The 17,735-nt window shown below is 36.0% G+C and overlaps 2 protein-coding genes and 1 long non-coding RNA gene across 4 annotated transcripts; 2 read left to right on the plus strand and 1 right to left on the minus strand.

The window, feature by feature from the left end:
• Positions 1 to 16: 16 nt before the first annotated feature.
• On the minus strand, positions 17 to 2,971 carry LOC119982416 (isoeugenol synthase 1-like). The gene is made up of 5 exons (XM_038825780.1): positions 2,747 to 2,971; positions 2,522 to 2,656; positions 2,062 to 2,296; positions 1,288 to 1,491; positions 17 to 310 (listed from the first exon to the last, which is right to left on the minus strand). The coding sequence occupies exons 1-5, from the start codon at positions 2,933 to 2,935 to the stop codon at positions 111 to 113; spliced, it is 963 nt and encodes a 320-aa protein (XP_038681708.1). The 5' UTR covers positions 2,936 to 2,971; the 3' UTR covers positions 17 to 110.
• An 8,184-nt stretch (positions 2,972 to 11,155) lies between these two features.
• On the plus strand, positions 11,156 to 14,874 carry LOC120006567 (serine/threonine-protein kinase PBS1-like). 2 transcript variants are annotated; one of them, XM_038856641.1, is made up of 9 exons: positions 11,156 to 11,448; positions 11,538 to 11,620; positions 11,830 to 12,052; positions 12,289 to 12,888; positions 12,972 to 13,375; positions 13,457 to 13,536; positions 13,613 to 13,760; positions 14,094 to 14,243; positions 14,328 to 14,874. In XM_038856641.1, exons 1-9 carry the CDS (start codon positions 11,271 to 11,273, stop codon positions 14,562 to 14,564), a joined length of 2,103 nt encoding a protein of 700 aa, XP_038712569.1. In that variant the 5' UTR covers positions 11,156 to 11,270; the 3' UTR covers positions 14,565 to 14,874. The 2 variants fall into 2 exon arrangements, with proteins under 2 accessions (XP_038712569.1, XP_038712574.1); XM_038856646.1 differs by having other exon boundaries at positions 14,347 to 14,874.
• Positions 14,875 to 15,781: 907 nt separating this feature from the next.
• LOC120015789 lies at positions 15,782 to 17,716 on the plus strand. Its single transcript, XR_005471814.1, has 2 exons — positions 15,782 to 16,018; positions 17,003 to 17,716. It is a non-coding gene; the product is annotated as an uncharacterized LOC120015789 (long non-coding RNA).
• The last annotated feature ends 19 nt before the right edge of the window (positions 17,717 to 17,735 follow it).

A 17,735-nucleotide genomic window follows, 5' to 3' on the forward strand; every position in this document is an offset into this window, starting at 1 on the left:
CTCAAGGATGGGAATAAGACCGAAGACTCGTTAAGTTATTTTTATTATAAAAAACAAGATGGGAGTGTTACACAAACATTGAGTCTTTAGAACAGTAAAGAGCATCAAAATCAAGCAAATGCAGCTCTTTTGGCATCAGGAGGATTAACCACGCAAATGTCGAGGAGGCTATCGATGGACGTGTACTTGTGATCAGGATATAACTTGGAAGCCTCCAAATCATTCTCAGTAAGTTCGAAGCTCATTTGGTCTCCCTTGATGAATATATTGTGCAAGATTGCCACTGGAACGTTATCTGGGAAAGGCAGAGCTGCAACACAAAAATACAACAATATTTATGAGAATTTATGTTACGGGTTGGGCTGAAATAATATTTCGGCCTAATTAGTGCCTTGGTCAGGCCCGTATTTGAGTATCCAGGCCCACAATGCTGTCTAGATAGTTTGACAGACTTCGACGGGCCAAGGCAGGCCCATTAGGCTCCTTTTTATGTACTTTGTGTGCGCGTGTACACAATAATCATGTGGAGACCCGGCAATCGAATATTCTGAAGGTTTAGAACACCAATATTTCACAGTCAAATTCACAAAATTGTTAATTCGATGTTCTTCGAGACTTCCCTAATTTTCATAGTCAAAAAAAAAAAAAGACGAACCCAGAAAATTGAGTATTGTATTTGACTGCGACCCCGATAAACGGGACAAGGGAATTCTGTAATTTTTCAGAGTTTATAATTCACATTCAATGATAGAGAAAACATAAAAATGTGATGCAATGCACACACTTCCTAAATCATTAGATAAAAATTGTACTTTCTAAGAATTACAGAGCCTCCGAATCTCGCAGTCGAATGAGGGGCCTTGTAGTGACAACAATTTTAAAAAATATAATCTAAGATTAAAAATAACGGTTCTTATCACCACTACCGCACCGTAAAGGCTGGTACATATTATATATGCAACAACATAGTTATCAAAGTCGCAATGCTAATCGACACTAAACTCAATATAATATGTTATAATCACATCCTTTTCTTGAATCTTATCATAAACAATAATAATTAATATTTTGTTTCAACTCTCCAATACAATAATTTTATTTTACTTTATATACTTGTCTATAATTAATGGAGAAGATAAGATTCAAAGCTTATGGTTCCCTATCCAATGCAATATTCAATGTGTGTGTGTGTATATACACACACACTTAATATGTACGTATGCATACATGCATGAATCGTGATGTAACAACCAATAGAATTGCATAGAAAATAGATGAAAATCTTACTTTCGGAGAGCCTGATCAACTCTTCTTCTGGGACATGGATTTTTTTCAAAGTGCGACCAGTCTTTTTCTCCCATGAAGAAATTAGCTCCATTTGAGAAATAATGTTCTTTGGCGGCCTATAGATTATGACCCTGTTTTGCACATTTGGATCCGTCGCTGCTTTCAATGTGTATGTTGCGACATCTTCCTCATAATTCAACACGGCTGCATCAATTAGAACATCAACACATATACAAGTTGTTAAGATTTGATTTCACATCGGATTGTCATAACCTAATCGAGTCACTTATAGACCAACACATTTTCTGGGTCTAAAAACCAATAGCGAAGGGCCAAGAAGAACATAGTTGTGCGAGCTTTTGACCCAAAGATGAAAAATATTAGTTTGAGCTTAGATTTCTAACATGATATCGGATTTAAGACTCGATCCCTTTGGACATGACTTCTACTTGTTCACTTGTTGGGTCTGGTATGACCCAGCCTACAAGTGTGGGGGATTGCTAAAATTTTATCTCATATCGGATTGACATAACCCAACTGAGTGACATAAAAGCAAATGTCAAGTCTCTCTCACACAACCAACACGTTTTCTCGGTGTAAGAACCAATGACTATAGTCGAAGAAGAACAAAGTTTTGCGGGATTCGACCAAAGTGGACAATATTAATTTTTTGTGTTTGAGTTGATTTTCTAAGACAAATTAATTAGTCAATTATTTATGTGTGATTCTCTAAATCTGATTTTTTTGATAAGAAGGAGAAGAGAAAAAAAGTACTCTTGGTATGACCAGTTCCATAGACAACGACTTCGTCACGGTTTTTGTCATGTGGGTGGAGGCAGTAATCAATGAAATATGTAGCGAATGCATTTGCGGACACATAAGTGTGCGGGATTCCTGCTGCCTCCGCCGCTCTTCTGATTTTCCTTTTGTTTTCGAGCAAAGCTTCGAAGGGAGGAAGTACCCCGCTTACTCTATCAACTTCATTTCCAAATTCAGATGGAATAAATCTCTGCAATTGAACATCAAGACACATAATTTAAAATTATCAGATAGCAAATCCAATGACGGAATAAGTTGAACCAAAACCTAACACTTGGTCACAAGGGTTTGTCTTCGAGTTCATATGATTTGACCCCAAAGAACTTCATCACTCGACTATCACCCAAGTGGTTTGACAAAAGTAAACACCAATCATCCTAAAAGTTTAAGTGGATCAGGAGAGCGAGATTTGTACCTTTATATTGCCTGCTTCTTTTGCAGCGGCAATTATACTGAGTTGGTCAAGATATTGAGGAACCGCGAGAGTGGAGATCACAACATCTACTTGTTTCAAAGCGGAAACGAGCTTCTCGTGGTCATCTAACTCTCCCTGTTAAAAGCATGCATCAATCATCAATGAACATATAAAATGCTACTTTAATTCCAACTTCATAGCCAATAACGTACAGAAAAATATTACCTGGAAGATAGTGACCCCAATGGATTCGAGTTCCTTGTGAACGGCTAACTTGGCCGCGTCGGTTTTCGATTTGATCGGACGAACATAAACATAGGTCGGATGACCCAATGATACACTGGCCTTCACCATGTAGCTGCCAAGATAACCAGTAGCACCAAATACAAGTATCTTGCTCTTCTCACAAGCCATGACTAGCTAGCAGCTTTCACAACAGTATTTCTTCTATGTATGTGTAAATGGAAGGTGGTTGTTTTTGGGATTATGATGCAATGTCTTATATAGGGAAATGAGAGCGACGACTTGTATCTCTAGATTGACCGACTATGTAGAATAGAAAAATGCAACTTGGGGATGGACAATACAATGCTACTTCGCTGGCTTTGATTAATTAATTAATCACGATTATTTATTTTCACTTTTTAACAAGTTTATTTCTACATTTGATTCTACATTTATTGTCATGTGTTCAATTAATGCGTCTATCAATAATACAGGATGGGAGGGGCTCCAATTCCGGCTTCAATTCTCCCCTAAAAATCGTGTTAAATCATGATTTTTTTTAAATAACATATTAAAGTTTAGAAGTTGAAAATGACTGTTGAGAATTTAGGACTTAGGGTTAACTAATTTTTAGTGTTTAGGGTTTAAAGTTCAGAATTTAGTATTTATATTTTTTTTTCCAAAATCTACCATATTCTAATATTATAAATACTAAAATACTTAATCACATATTTTAATTCATGATTTAACAGTTTGAACAGAATTAAAGTCCTAATTGGAGCCCCCAATCCCAAATATACACGTCTACTAGGGATGGCAAAAAAAACCGATCTGAGCACTATCCGCAGGATACTCAATCCATTTAAAACCCGAAAACCGATCTTATAGGTTTTGGAAAAGGTTTTGGTTTTGGTTTTCAAACCCGTCATGGTTTAGGGTAGGGTTTGGTTTTTGATGCCTGGTTTAGGGTACCCGAACCGTTTATTAAAAAGATTCATAATAGTAATAATATTATAGATTATCTATAAAGGTATACTGTTAGGATACTAAATTATAGCATAATAAAGCATATCAAAACATATATATTTATAGAAGCATACGAATAAAACTATAAATTAGGCTAATTTGAATTATAAAATGAAAATTAATATAAACCATACTCAATATTAATTTATATTAATATAATCATCAAAGAAAAAAATAAAAATATTAAAAGTTAAATGGTAAACGGGTACTTGATGGTAAACGTTTATGAAATGGTTCCGGGTTTGGAAATTTAAATGGTTTTTAAATGGTTTTGGAACGGTTTTGGTATAGAGTATCTTAAATGGAAACGGTTTTGGTATTTCTTAATTGGAATGGTACCCGACCCGTTGTCATCCCTAACGTCTACTACGTTTCTCTTCTGACATGTATTGTCTGAAACTTCATATGACAAATCCATGTGCTGTCTTGTGATTAATCCAGCTCACCTTCCCGGGGATTAATTATTTTAGCTAGGCTAGTAAATTGCATTCCAAGGTACATCAAGTTTGGTCAAGCTAGTCATGGACCATGCACCTCCACATGGCAACTGTACACGTGGATCAAGAACTAGTGTAAACCCAGGGTGGGTTCAAGCCCACCCTTAACTTCCGAAAAAAAAAGTATTAAATATACTTAAATCTCAAATAAATTCATGTATGTTTAATACAAACTAAGTCGTAATAAGCCAAACTTTTCACAAGTTCACATGAATCATATCATCTTTCCCTTAAACCTCATACGAGATATCATACTTGAATCAAGAATACTTGCCCCATCTCCATTTGATTTTCTTCAAAGCCTGAGATCCGCATGATCTCTTAGAGTGTGTTTGGTTTGAGGGATTTGGAAGGAAATGAAGAGAAAGGACATGGAGTTTCTTTCTAATTCTCTTATTTGGATAATTTATTAAAAATTAAGGGAAGTGATTTGAGCAGATTTGGGAGGAATATTTTATTAAATTTTTGTCAAAATTCTTCTTCTCCAAAATGGAGTCATTTGGAAGGAATGAATAACTTATTAAGTTATTTATAAGTTAGAAACATATTTTACCCTTATACATAAATACTTAAACATAAAAATGAAGGATAAATTAATAAATTAAACCACTTTTATTTTCTTTCTTTTTTTTATCTATTCAAATATGAGAGAGATAAATATATTTTCCCTTCCATTCTCTTCTCTTCTCTTCCTTCCATTTCCCTTCTTTTGTTTTTCCTCCAAATCTCTCAATACAAACACAATCTTAGAGTTGAAAATTATATCGTAAGACTTCATACTCATAATAATAAATTGTTATATTTTAACTACTTTTTATTGACATATTAATAAATAGCTCTAAAAAAATTTCCCCCGTTAATTTTTTAGTCTTCAAGATAATTTTCTAGATCCACCCCTACTCTTTAGGGTCTCATTCAATTGTGTGGACCTGTTCCATGAACGTTGGACTGTCAACTGGCAGCAAAAATATCGTCTCACGTTATCAGCTCCTGCTAAAAGGTTAGAGAAAAGGAAAAGGAGAAATCGCCATGAAAACGATCAAGAAAACTTGAAAAGCAAAAAGAATCCACCACCAGAAGCACAACGAAAGGTTGAAGGAGGATTTGTGTTAGACTGTTAAGTGTTGGGTTTTGAAAAAAATAAAATAAAATGAAATAAAAATCTATCAAAAATTCAACAAAAATATTAAGAATCACAGTATTTTTTGTCCCAATTATAATAAATGTTCAAATGAACGCATATGTTTCATATAAAATCTTGTGCGGCCATGTCAACATTTAAGATAGTTGATTCATAAGACTATTAAAAATTCAATGTACTCCTCCATGTTACGGTCGGTGTCGAGAAGTCAATGTTTACAGTATATGGCTGTATTTGAAATTTCCAAATTGCAATTATCTCTCTTTTTTTATGTATAAAATTGGATGCCACAAATACTGACATGATATATAAAATAATGAAATTTCTCATAAATAAAAGTTAAATGATTAAAATTCAAGATATATATAAGATGAGTCGTTGCTTTGAATGTGCATGAACTATTTTTATCATCATAATAAATTGGTAAGATCATGCATTAGATTGCAAGTCAACGGTATTAGGGATGTAAAAAAAATTCCTCAAACCGAACCAACCGCCAAATTGATAGATTGGTTGGTTATTATAAAATATATATTAGTAAGGACCAACAGAAAACTCAAAAAACCGATCAAATCATCAATAATAGAACCGTCAATTAAATTTATGTAAAAAAAATTTAAAAAAAGATCCGAACCAACCGTTTCACACCCCTAAACGATACACAATGGGGACACATTCTTGCAACTTTAATTTCCTTGGAATACAAGGGGCGCAGGTCCTAGTTGGACAACTGCGTGTGGGCCCCACGTATGTGACAGCAGCAGTAAATATAAACCATCGATGTCTACATTTCTTCATTAAGCATGAAACATTCCACCACAAAATAAATAATAATAACAACAAGAAGAACAATAATAATTATTATACTAATTGTTAGCAAGTTGAAGGATATAATTCAAGTCTTGTAAATACGATAATGATAAATAATGCTCACAATTTGACAAGTTTTAAATAAGATAATTAAAGATCCTTCCCTAATTCGTTGATTCTAAATTTTTATTATTTTCCCTATATATTTTGGTTTTCTACAAGGTGGATGAATATTCTCAAATCTCAATTGTCAAACCTATTCAACTGTTTTAATTAATCTCTCGAAGGTTGGTGTAGCAATTTTTTATTTTTGGTTGCCAACGTTCAACTGTACTCTTTTTTTAAACAAAAATTTAATTTAACAATTTTTTTGAATCGAAGTATTTTGCATGTGGATTGTACTGGAAAAACATTAACATTCAACTCTATCAATATTGTAGAGATTCAAAAAGTGAGTCTCTTCTAAAATAAAAATAATATATATATTTTTTTATCGGACATGCAGTTTATTATTGATTAATATATTTAAGAACATATATATACTCTTTTAAAGTGCTAAAATCTGCTAATGTCTTAGGCTCTTAGCCCACAAATTGTAAAACTGGCGGCCGGCCCAGCAACATAATACCATGGGCCGATACACCACACCACATGGTCCAATCCTAAGGCCGGCCATGTTTTAGTTTATAAGAAAGGAGAAGATGCACAATCGGAATAAATATAGATGGAGGGGAGGTTAGAATAAGTGTATATGTTAGTTTGTTGAATGACCTTTTGGTTTATACATTAACTTGTGCTGTTTATTGATATTTGTATGGGTCAAAAACCGTCTACAATAAATATGATCTACAACAAGGTCTACGAGAGTCTCAATCGATAACAAGGCTCAGACAAGATCCACGAGAGTCTTAGGCAGACCCAACAAGACCCAAGGGAGTCTTAGGCTCGATAAGACCCATGAGAGTCTTGAGCTGAACACAATAAGACCCACGAGAGTCTCGATCAACAATAAGACCCAAACAAGACCCACGAGAGCTTAGGTAATGCCCATAAGCCCATGAGAGCTATGGTCAAGTCCACGAGCCTATGGGTAGGCTATCTACTTCTCAAAGGCTCAAAACTCATCGCCAGGAAACTCCCTCAAAGACCCAAGGCCTAATCAATGCTTGTCAACTCATATGAAATGTGCCTCTCATATGACCTCATTACTATAAATACATAAGGCTCCAGCCTCATTAGCTTTCTCGACCATTTGAGGTATCTTTTACTCTCCTTCTCTCTTCTAAAAGCCTCTCACTTCTCTCACTAGATGCTCCTTTCACCGTCTACTGACTTGATCGTCGAAGCTTCCCTGGTCGACACTAAACTGGTGTCAAGTTTCATGGTCTAACTAGTGTGTTATTTGCAGGATTGTCAAAACTCTCGCTCTACATTTCATTAATCGTAGATTTTTGGGTCCACAATACAATTATTACTTATTTTTATGAATTTATTAACAGTTGATTTTCGCAAGTGCAGCTTCATGGGAGGGACGCAAACCCACACTATTGACTATACGTGGTGCGTGATTCAATTGATTCCTTGTAAGTGGAAGAATAAATAAATAATGGTATATAATACATGCAATCATGTCTTCATGTTATGCAAAAAACTGCACTTATCTTTTTAGTTTCAAAATTAATCAATTTCTTTCTCTTTTTCTTTCTAGAGATTATTAATTATGTTAAGTGGGGCTCAATTAAACAGTATAATCAACCATTAAAAAGAACAGAGAAATACGATCGATTTTCCAAGTGGTTGAGATTTGTGGATGTTTCCGTACAGACGAGGTAGGTGTTGAGTGGATCTTTTTTTTTTTTTTTTTAATAAGAAGTGCAAAATACGAGCTGATCATCACATATCAAGCAATGTTTTATTCACAGATCTTGTAGCATTGAAGCTCACATGAATCTTTCTATAACCCATGATCTCTCGCAACATATAATACCACATCGATAAGACAAAGATATTTTGTATGATATACATGATAAATAATAATGACAAAGCCTATCTTTAAACAATCAAACATACATCCAAGCTTTTTCATGGATTTAGTGACTTGAGACTCGGTTCAAGCGAAACATACGTGAAGGTAATATGATGTATTAATGGGAATTAAAATTTTACAACGGAAATTGGAACTCCAAAAAGCAAACAATATGGTTGGTTGTTTCGCTTGTGGGATTCTTGATATTTGTCCTTATGGATGTGGACATGCGGCACATGCTAGCAACAAACTAGTGTTGGGAGTTTTGTGCCATTAAAAAACATTAGTGTTGGTTGACAAACCATAAACCGACCAAAGTGCACTCCGCGGTCGTTTTGTGTCGTGAGAAAATGGTAGGTCCCACCAAATGCGGACTTGGTTGGGCCCATGCACTTTCACATTGGCCCACGTAATGATCTGTGATTGGCCGATTCGGGCCTTGATACCCTTTTGGCTTCCCATTGGTTTTCTTTTTTTGTTAATTTTTTTAGAAAAATGATATATGTTCATAAATTTTGATATCCATTAGTTTCATAATCCATATGACATGCCAACTAAAAATGAAAAACTCCGCCACATTTTCCCTCCTTTTAACATAGTAATTGTGTGCATTTGATTTTGCATAAATATTGGATTTCGGGAGAGGGTAGGATTCGAACCCACCATTTAATGGGTGAGTGAACAACTGACACAGCTACGGAAGTAATTGTAATTTACATAATACAACCATATGAATATTGGCCAAGGGGAGACTCTCCACCATAATCCATTGTTTTTGGGAACATAAATAACAGACTAAATAGCCAATATGGTCACCGAAAAATGTAACTCGTTTCAACTCAGTTATCAAGTTTTAAAATTTCTCAATTTGGCCACTGATTGTTGATTTCTTTCTCATGGCAGGTCACTCATCAACCATAAAATTACACGTGATCGTCGGAATGTCGCGTGGCAGTTTTGTACAGTGAACGGTAACATGACATTTAAAAAAAAAAGGAAAAAGTTGAAAAATCTACAGTATAATTTACACTATAAAAATGAATGATTATGGAGATATTTTGAACAGATTCTATGTTGTTTCATATTTTCCACCTTTTTTATTTTTTCTTCAAAAATGTCATGTCAGCGTTGATTGTACAAAAACTGCCATGTGGCACTCCGACGTCCACGTGTAATTTTTTGGTCTGTGAGTAACCTGCCGTGACAAGGGAATCAACAATTAGGGACCTAATTGATAAATTTAAAAACTTAATGACTAAGTTGAAACGAGTCACATCTTTCAGTGACCAAATTGATTATTTACTCTAAATAACATGTTCAAATTTAATTCGAAGGTGTTGACAAACAGACCGTCCACATTTAAAGGGACATATCACATATCCTCATTCACAACTTTGTCCCACTCCATCTTTAAATAAAGAAATAGCATTATAAATCATAGTTTTTTCTTATTTGTACTGTCACATTTAACACCAGCACAAATTGATAGATCCATGGGTCCATATGTAGACAAATTAGTCAAGACACAGACACACACATATATATAGTCGTCCTATGCCGGATGGCCCGAGACTTTTCGGGTCACTCATTTCAACCGTTTGGATCTGATCAATGATTTGCGATTAAAACTGATTAAAATGACAAAATATATAATTTGGAAAAGCCACCATCGACAGACATGTAAAACCAACATTCTTAAGCAAAACCTGACCACCAACGACATTGGTTTAGTCAAAAAAATTGTTTGGAAGTCGCAAACCATCAGAGCGAAAATCACCTGGATCCGCCCTTTCGAGCCATCATTTCAACAACCAACACCATCAATAGATCAGTCGCCTAAAGGACTTCAAAATCCACCCCTCCGCCGGCTCAAAATGTCACCCAAGACTTAGACTCGGTTATGATCCATTTCACCTCATATGGGTACTGCAAACTCGATTGTGACATCTTTTTTTCGTCTTTAATATTAGTCGTTGGTAAGGGCCGAGGTGAAAGGCAGAAAAATTTAAAGTTCACTGATGTTTGTATAAAAAATGATTGTATATATGTATATGTGAATATACACAAAATTATTTATTTTAAAGAGAAATTAGAAAATAAAAAAGTTAATTAATTAAGAGAACCACTTTGGCCAAGGCATAAGAAATGTCAACCCTGCACTCCATTATCACATGCTAACTATAATTTTTTTTAGTATAACCTTTACTCCCTTCTTTTTCTAAAGTAGCATTTTAATTGTAGTATATATAATTTGCGTGTTGTTTTTTATGGAATTTTCACAAGACTTATTATCCAAGCAATATTGATGAATGATGATTGTGAGACAATTTTATGATTCTTTCCTTATATTCTTTTGATATGCATTATAGAATATATCTGATTAATAATGAACTTAATTATGAGATTAGTTTGTTTGTCTTTTAATTTGTTTTTTTTTTAAAATACTACATAGAAATATGTTTGCTATTGAAATCGAACCTTGGGCACACATATGCCTTACTCAATCGATTACCAATTGAGTCACCTCTCGTTGGTTCTGTTCTAATTTGTTAATTAACCTTATTTTATCAATTTTATTATTTATAATAGATGAAATTGCTCAATATATAATTAACCTTATTTTTACTATACTCAAGCTCATGTTAACGATCTAAAATCAACCGCATTCTATCGTTCCCCTCTCGTCTCGTAATTGCGTCATTTCTTTTTGTCCTCTTACGAGTGCAAGCGACATCCATGATCCATGATATTCTTCATTCATAGACGTAGATCTCGCACGAAAAGTATCTATATCTACGGTTCAGATGTCGAATCTACACCAGAACCATGTTAACGAGTACACCCTAACATTTCTCTAAAACAGTTAAAGACCAGTCCACAAATCTCCGAACATGATTCGATCTCTCGCTTCCCAACACACAAAGCAGTGAGTGAGAGTGAACGCAAAAAGCATTGCAGAGAGAGAAAAGCCAATTTTCCAGAGGGAGAAAACAATACAGCTGAAACGACGACGGGGTTTGATAGATGACTGTTATTGAAGTCGATGGTGCTGCCGGCGGAGGTGGCGGAAATGAAGGGGAGGTTGTGGTGGTCGGGGTGAAGTTGGACTCAGCGAGCAGGGAGCTGCTCACGTGGTCCCTGGTCAAGGTCGCACAGCCTGGTGACCGTGTCACTGCTGTTCACGTTCTCGATTCCATCGCCGGTAACATTTGCATCCTTTCTTTGGAATTGCGTAAAACTTGTGAGTTTTATTTTATTGTTGTTGATTTTGTGTAATTTTTTTTTCGTTAGAGGGTCCATCGTCGCTGCTCTCTCTGGTGAAGACATTCGATTCAGTGTTGTCTGTCTATGAAGGTTTCTGCAGCTTAAAACAGGTACATAATCTCACACGCACAAAACAATTTTGGCCAATTCTGTTGTATCATCTCTACGAAGTCATTGTAATTCACGGTTTGTTTGACGAGAAAATAAGGTAAAATGAAGTGAATATGTAGATCTTGATCTCGCATACATTCTCAATGATTTCACTGTTTTTTTTTTCCTAGTTTGGGGTGTGATTTATTGTGGTGGGTGAATTATGCAGGTAGAGTTGAAGCTAAAAGTCTGTAGAGGATCAAAAGTAAAGAAAATGCTAGTAAGAGAAGCCAAAGCGTCTGGTGCGGCTAAAGTAGTTGTCGGAATTTCTAAGATTCCTCATACGATCCGGTCATCAATCTCTGTTGCAAAGTATTGCGCCAGAAAATTGTCTTCAAATGTCTCTGTTTTCGCTTTTGATAGCAGCAAAGTTGTTTTCCAAAGAGAAGCAGGTAACAGTCATTCACATCATTTGTAAAGTAGCAACTGTTTTCCTCATCTGGATTTGGATAAGTTTGTTTTGGTTGTTTTATATTTGCATGATTAGTTCCTCTTAGTTTTATTATCATGTGGTTCAGTAGTTGATATTAGTTTGTGATGGTATATGAATCATCAAATTTTTTTTTTCCTGGCTTATGAATCATGAAGTTGAAATTACTGAAAGATGCAACTGATGTTATGGCTGCAGTGAAATTGAGTCAGGAGAACTGGATTTGCTCTCCAAAATCTGATCCAGATAGCAGAAGCAAATCTCTGGAAAAGAACTGCAAAAGTTCTGCGATGGCACCGGTGTTGCAAAAGAATTATGGAATTCAATTGTGTGAGAAGTCACAAAGTGATGGTGGTCAGGATAATTCATTGGCTATAGTACCATTTCAAACAGGTGAGTTGGTTTCAAGTTCATATTCACCTGAGTCGAAGCAAGGTTGGCAGTTGCTTCAACATATATTTTTACCAAAGCCGCGACTGGCAAAGAAATCTCCCACAAAGAAGACGTCTGTGTTTCAGTGGGTACTAGGACTGCCAAGTCGATACCCTTCTTCCTATGTTCACCCGGATCAAAAACAGAATAATTCTGATGCGGTGGAAGATCATACTTCTAGTTTGGATGGGGAGAATGGTGCAATTGTGCCAGTTGGTTCTGAGGTTCTACGGTCTCCTGTATCCCCTTCCCATGACTTAAGTGAAATTCCTAAAGAATTGCTAGGTCTACATGAGAAATACTCATCCACATGTAGATTGTTCAGCTACAAGGAGCTTTCAATGGCAACCTCCGACTTCAAGCCTGGTTAGTATATGTTCTCTAATATTAATTTGTTGTTTCAACAATTTTGGATGTTCCTTTAACTATTTTCAAATTGTTATCTCCAGAGAACTTGGTTGGTAAAGGCGGTAGTGGTTATGTCTACAGAGGATATCTCCAAGATGGCAAGGAACTGGCAGTAAAAATCTTGAAGCCATCTGAGGATGTATTGAAGGAGTTTGTCTCTGAAATTGAGATCATCACACAATTACACCACAAGAATATAATATCCCTGTTTGGATTTTGTTTTGAGAACAACAATCTAGCCCTGGTCTATGATTTTCTATCAAGAGGAAGCCTAGAGGAGAATCTTCATGGTAAGTACAAAGCATTTTGCTGGAGAGAGAGATATAAAGTGGCAGTGGGTGTTGCTGAGGCACTGGAATATTTACATAATGGCTCTGCCCAACCTGTGATCCACAGAGATGTGAAATCATCTAACGTTCTTTTATCTGAAGATTTCGAGCCTCAGGTACGTAATGTATCAATAATTCTGCTTGATTATTTGATGCTTCTTGGTGTGTGCTCATTATTATTAGTTTTGGTTCTTCAGCTTTCAGATTTTGGGCTTGCTAGTTGGGCCTCAACTTCGTCATCCCTCATAACTTGCACAGATGTTGCAGGAACTTTTGGGTACGCACTTTTCTTTTTCTATCTGTAGTTTTTGTGTTTCTGTATACTACCTGGTAACCCTTTTTTCTTGTGGTAGTTACCTGGCACCAGAGTATTTCATGCATGGCAAAGTGAGTGACAAAATGGATGTTTATGCGTTCGGTGTTGTACTTCTGGAGCTTCTTTCTGGTAGAAAGCCAATATGTGATGAGCAGCCTAAGGGGCAGGGGAGCCTTGTTATGTGGGTAAGATATGTCCTCTTGGCTTATGTACGTCACAGAATAATGTTATATGTATGAAAATGGGTCACGTTCGGAGGTTGAGAAGTGATAGTAAGTACAACAAATAACTCGCTAAAATGTGAAAATAAATTATGGAACAGCATACTTATTGGGAAAAAAAAGTCTACTTTATGAAATTCTGTGAAATTACTAAAGAATTTTGCCACCAACTCAGGAGTATTGGGCCAATATACGCAGTACCATTTTGAAAAGAGACATAATGACAATTTGTTTGATGGTTTTTTTTATTGTTTCGTTTCTCCTTCTTTTACATGAAATTTGCTCGTCTCCATGCAGGCAAGACCTATTCTAAAGGACAGTAAAATTTCCCGACTGCTAGATCCACGTTTAAGCAACAGCTATGATTACGGCCAGATCGAGAGAATGGTGTTAGCTGCTTCCCTTTGCATCAGGCGTTCACCCAAATCCCGCCCTCAAATTACCGTTGTGAGTCTTCTTTTACTGAATGTTATTGATTTTGTATAATTCCAGAAGTGTACTTATTTATTTCCTGATGTCTTGCTGACACAGGTTTTGAAACTCCTCCAAGGTGATGAGCAGGTGACAAATTGGGCCAGGCAACAAGTAAGTGCAGCTGAAGTTGATGAGATGGATGAAGACGCAGTTCCCACTAACATCCAATCCCATATAAATCTTGCACTGCTAGAGTTAGAGGATGATTCATTCTCTATTAGCAGCAACGAGCAAAGTGTTTCTTTAGAGGATTACCTGCAAGGGCGATGGTGCCGGACGTCGAGTTTTACGTGACCATTTCCCCCCGTAAAGTACATTTGTTGCTGCTTTTTATATGTGACATTTTCCCCTTCTTCTGTACATATCTTTCCATCGGTTTGTCAATCATTTTTCGGTTTAATCTCTTCAGATTCGGTCCTGGAAGAGAGGCTGTTCAAAAGGTTTGCCCCTTCCTGGACTTGGAAACTGAGTCACAGTCCTCTTCTGTGGACCAGTCTTGGTTCTGAATCTTCTCTGAGTTTCCGTATAAACAAGTTGCGCAGTGGATATGTAGCAGTGACACAACAAGTGTATTCATCAAGTCTTTAAAGAATCAATTTTTATACATAGTTTGTCACTGAAGACATACTAACCATGGCTTTTAGTTTCTTCTGTTGGATTGTGATATCTTTTGATAAAGTTTTCAAATTCAATGCCTAAAGATTTCCCTCCAATGGAATGCTTGCTTTTGATTCCTTACTTAATAGCTTTATAAAAATACTTTGCTAGATTCATTTCTTCAATGTTTTTCAAATTCCTTTCTTCATCTCTCTGACATCTTTTCATTCTGTTTGCTTTTTAGTGGCATCCTTGTGTAGGACTCAAATGAGCAGGCCTGAAAAAGGCTCATATTAGCTTCTTTTTTTTTAAATCAGAAAATAATTGTCATTGAAAACATGTAATAGAAGGGGTTTACTCTGCCTCATGAGTAACTAAAACAGAAGTACAAGTAGAGATTTCTTCTTTCCAAATTCGTAAGCCATCAAAATTCTTAAACAGTCGAGCAAGAGAATGTGCCGCTCCGTTAACATAGCCCAAAGAAGACGAAGTTTCCCTTATTGCATTTTAATAAAATGATGAAACTCTGCGAGTTGATAATTGTGGAAATTAACAGCAGCAATAATCTGGAAATAACAGCAGCAATGATAGTATAGGAAGTCTTCCGTTTTTATAAATTTAAGCTGTATAACCCATTAAGGACAAAAAATAAATCTATTATTATATCTTAAATCTCAATGTGAATTGAACCTCTAGATATAACGTCTATCTGAGTTTCATGGGCCGATAAACTTGCATTATCCAAGTCCACCATGACACGCTGGGCCACTTTTGGGCTGGTCCGTTAAAAAGCCCAACAATAAGAATCATAAGATCATGAGGGTTGAGAACCGGGGCGGGTAATACGCACTTCAAATACGGGTCGGGCAAAACAAAAAAAATCCCATCAAGGGTTTAATTTTTTTTGTTTAGGGTCTGCAACTGATTCTAGAAACACATTCATGGCATACAGCATAAAAACACCTCGAGTTGTACTATATTCTCATCGAGTTTTTCAATGAATGCTCTGTTTGTTTAATGGAACTCAACAAGTAAAACAAAAAGGCGAAATAGGAGAAAGAAGCGGCAGTCGTTTCCGTTAGAGCGGCTGGTTTCTTGCTTGAAATCGTCGCCGAAAAAGATTCTGTCGCCGGACATTGAAGATTCCTCAGGTAAACGCACCATCCCTTGCCTTCAGAAGTTTGTACTACTATCATTGCTTCCATGTCTTTGAACCATTTGACAATTTTCGGAGAAGCCTAACCTCACATGATTGATGATTCCCTGTTAGATGTTGAGATGAAATTGTTTTAGTTATTGCTGATATTCGTGTTGTGTCTGTCTGTTTGTTTTGGCTTGTAAATGCTGAGTTTTATATTTAAGAGTGGAGTTTAGCTGATGAATTTCTTTCATATTTTCGAGGACTGGTAATTGTTAAAGTAAAGTGACTGTTATATTTGGAAGTTTCCTATGTAGTTCTCTATTAGCAGAATAGCAGTTTGTATCCTTGATTATAAATGTTTCTGTTGCAGTTTTTGATAATTTAGTATAGGGCAGAATCTAAGCATGCACTCCAAACGTCAAAGACTTTAGAATTTTGAGTCTTGTCTTATGGGTATGATATATGTATTACTTCTTGATGTAATGGACATTCCATGTTGACTAGAGTTTCTTACTTTCCTATGTGCTTTGTACCTGATTGAACTAATGGAGTTCTGCATTTGCCTAAAACTTTTGAGGCTCAAATTATTGTTGCTCGCATGTAGGGCATCGTTGTGGTGCTATATCTTCCCATGACTAACAATCCGTATAGATTTAGATTGTTCAATAGGTAGCTATACAACTTATTAGATAATATCGGCTGATCTTCTTGTGATGTGTTAATTCACTATTGCTAAGAAATTGTGGTTTCAGTTGTACCCCGAAGTTATGTTGTGTATGTGGCCTCTCTCATGGGAACATTCTTGGGCTGAGTTCTTAGTTGGGGAAATTGGTTTTGGTTGATGAGAATTGCTGATTCAGTGTTTCTTCTCTTGATAGAGAAATACCAATTAATTTTAAAGGCCAACCACAAATATAACTTAGCATAAATATTCATTTCATCATCTTGATTAGTTTATCTGTATTCATTGATTTTTTTTTCCAACTTGATGCAGCTGGGTTGGTAAATTATATAGGGAGTGTCCTTCCAATTTCTTTAGGTCCATACATTTTCCTCAATATTAGTCTGCAGAACAATTGTAAAGCTAAAAGCATGGCGACGGAGCAAAAAGAAGAAGATCAGCGAGCCACTAGTCCCCATGCTGTTAGCCTGAAAGGTAAGGTTGAGGAGTACTACAAAAAGATTAAAGAGAATGCAGAAACTTACCCGTACGTTTGGGCTTCCTATATTACCGTGTACGGTGGTTTTTCCCTATGGTTGGCATATAGATGGAGAAAGCTTCGCAAAACTGAAGACAGGGTGAAAATCCTTCAAGAGAGATTACGTAAACTTAAAGAAAGTGAAGAGACTGCAAGCTCAACTACAGCAGTTGAAAAGGCTCCACCTTCTACAGATAAGATTGTCAAATAGATGCATGCTGTTTCTACTTATTTCCATGAAAGTACAGAATTGAAGATTAGTTTCAGTGGGTTATTGAGGAGAGAAGTTGCTGGAAAATCAGAAACAAGGTTTTTTTCCATTATTATTGACAAAATTTGGAACCCTAATATGTTTATTATCTGCCATGTTTCACCGTAATTTGTCATGCGGTAACGCAATATTATGCTCTGAGTTCCCAGTTGTTTTCTTGATGCCAGTTTTAGGGAAATTTTGAACATTCTCAATTGCAAGCTTGGGAAGGGGAATAAAATTTTGAATGATTTTGTTATGATTTCTCGCTTCATTTT

Source organism: Tripterygium wilfordii, chromosome 2, assembly GCF_013401445.1.
Source record: "Tripterygium wilfordii isolate XIE 37 chromosome 2, ASM1340144v1, whole genome shotgun sequence".
Taxonomy (NCBI): Eukaryota; Viridiplantae; Streptophyta; class Magnoliopsida; order Celastrales; family Celastraceae; genus Tripterygium; species Tripterygium wilfordii.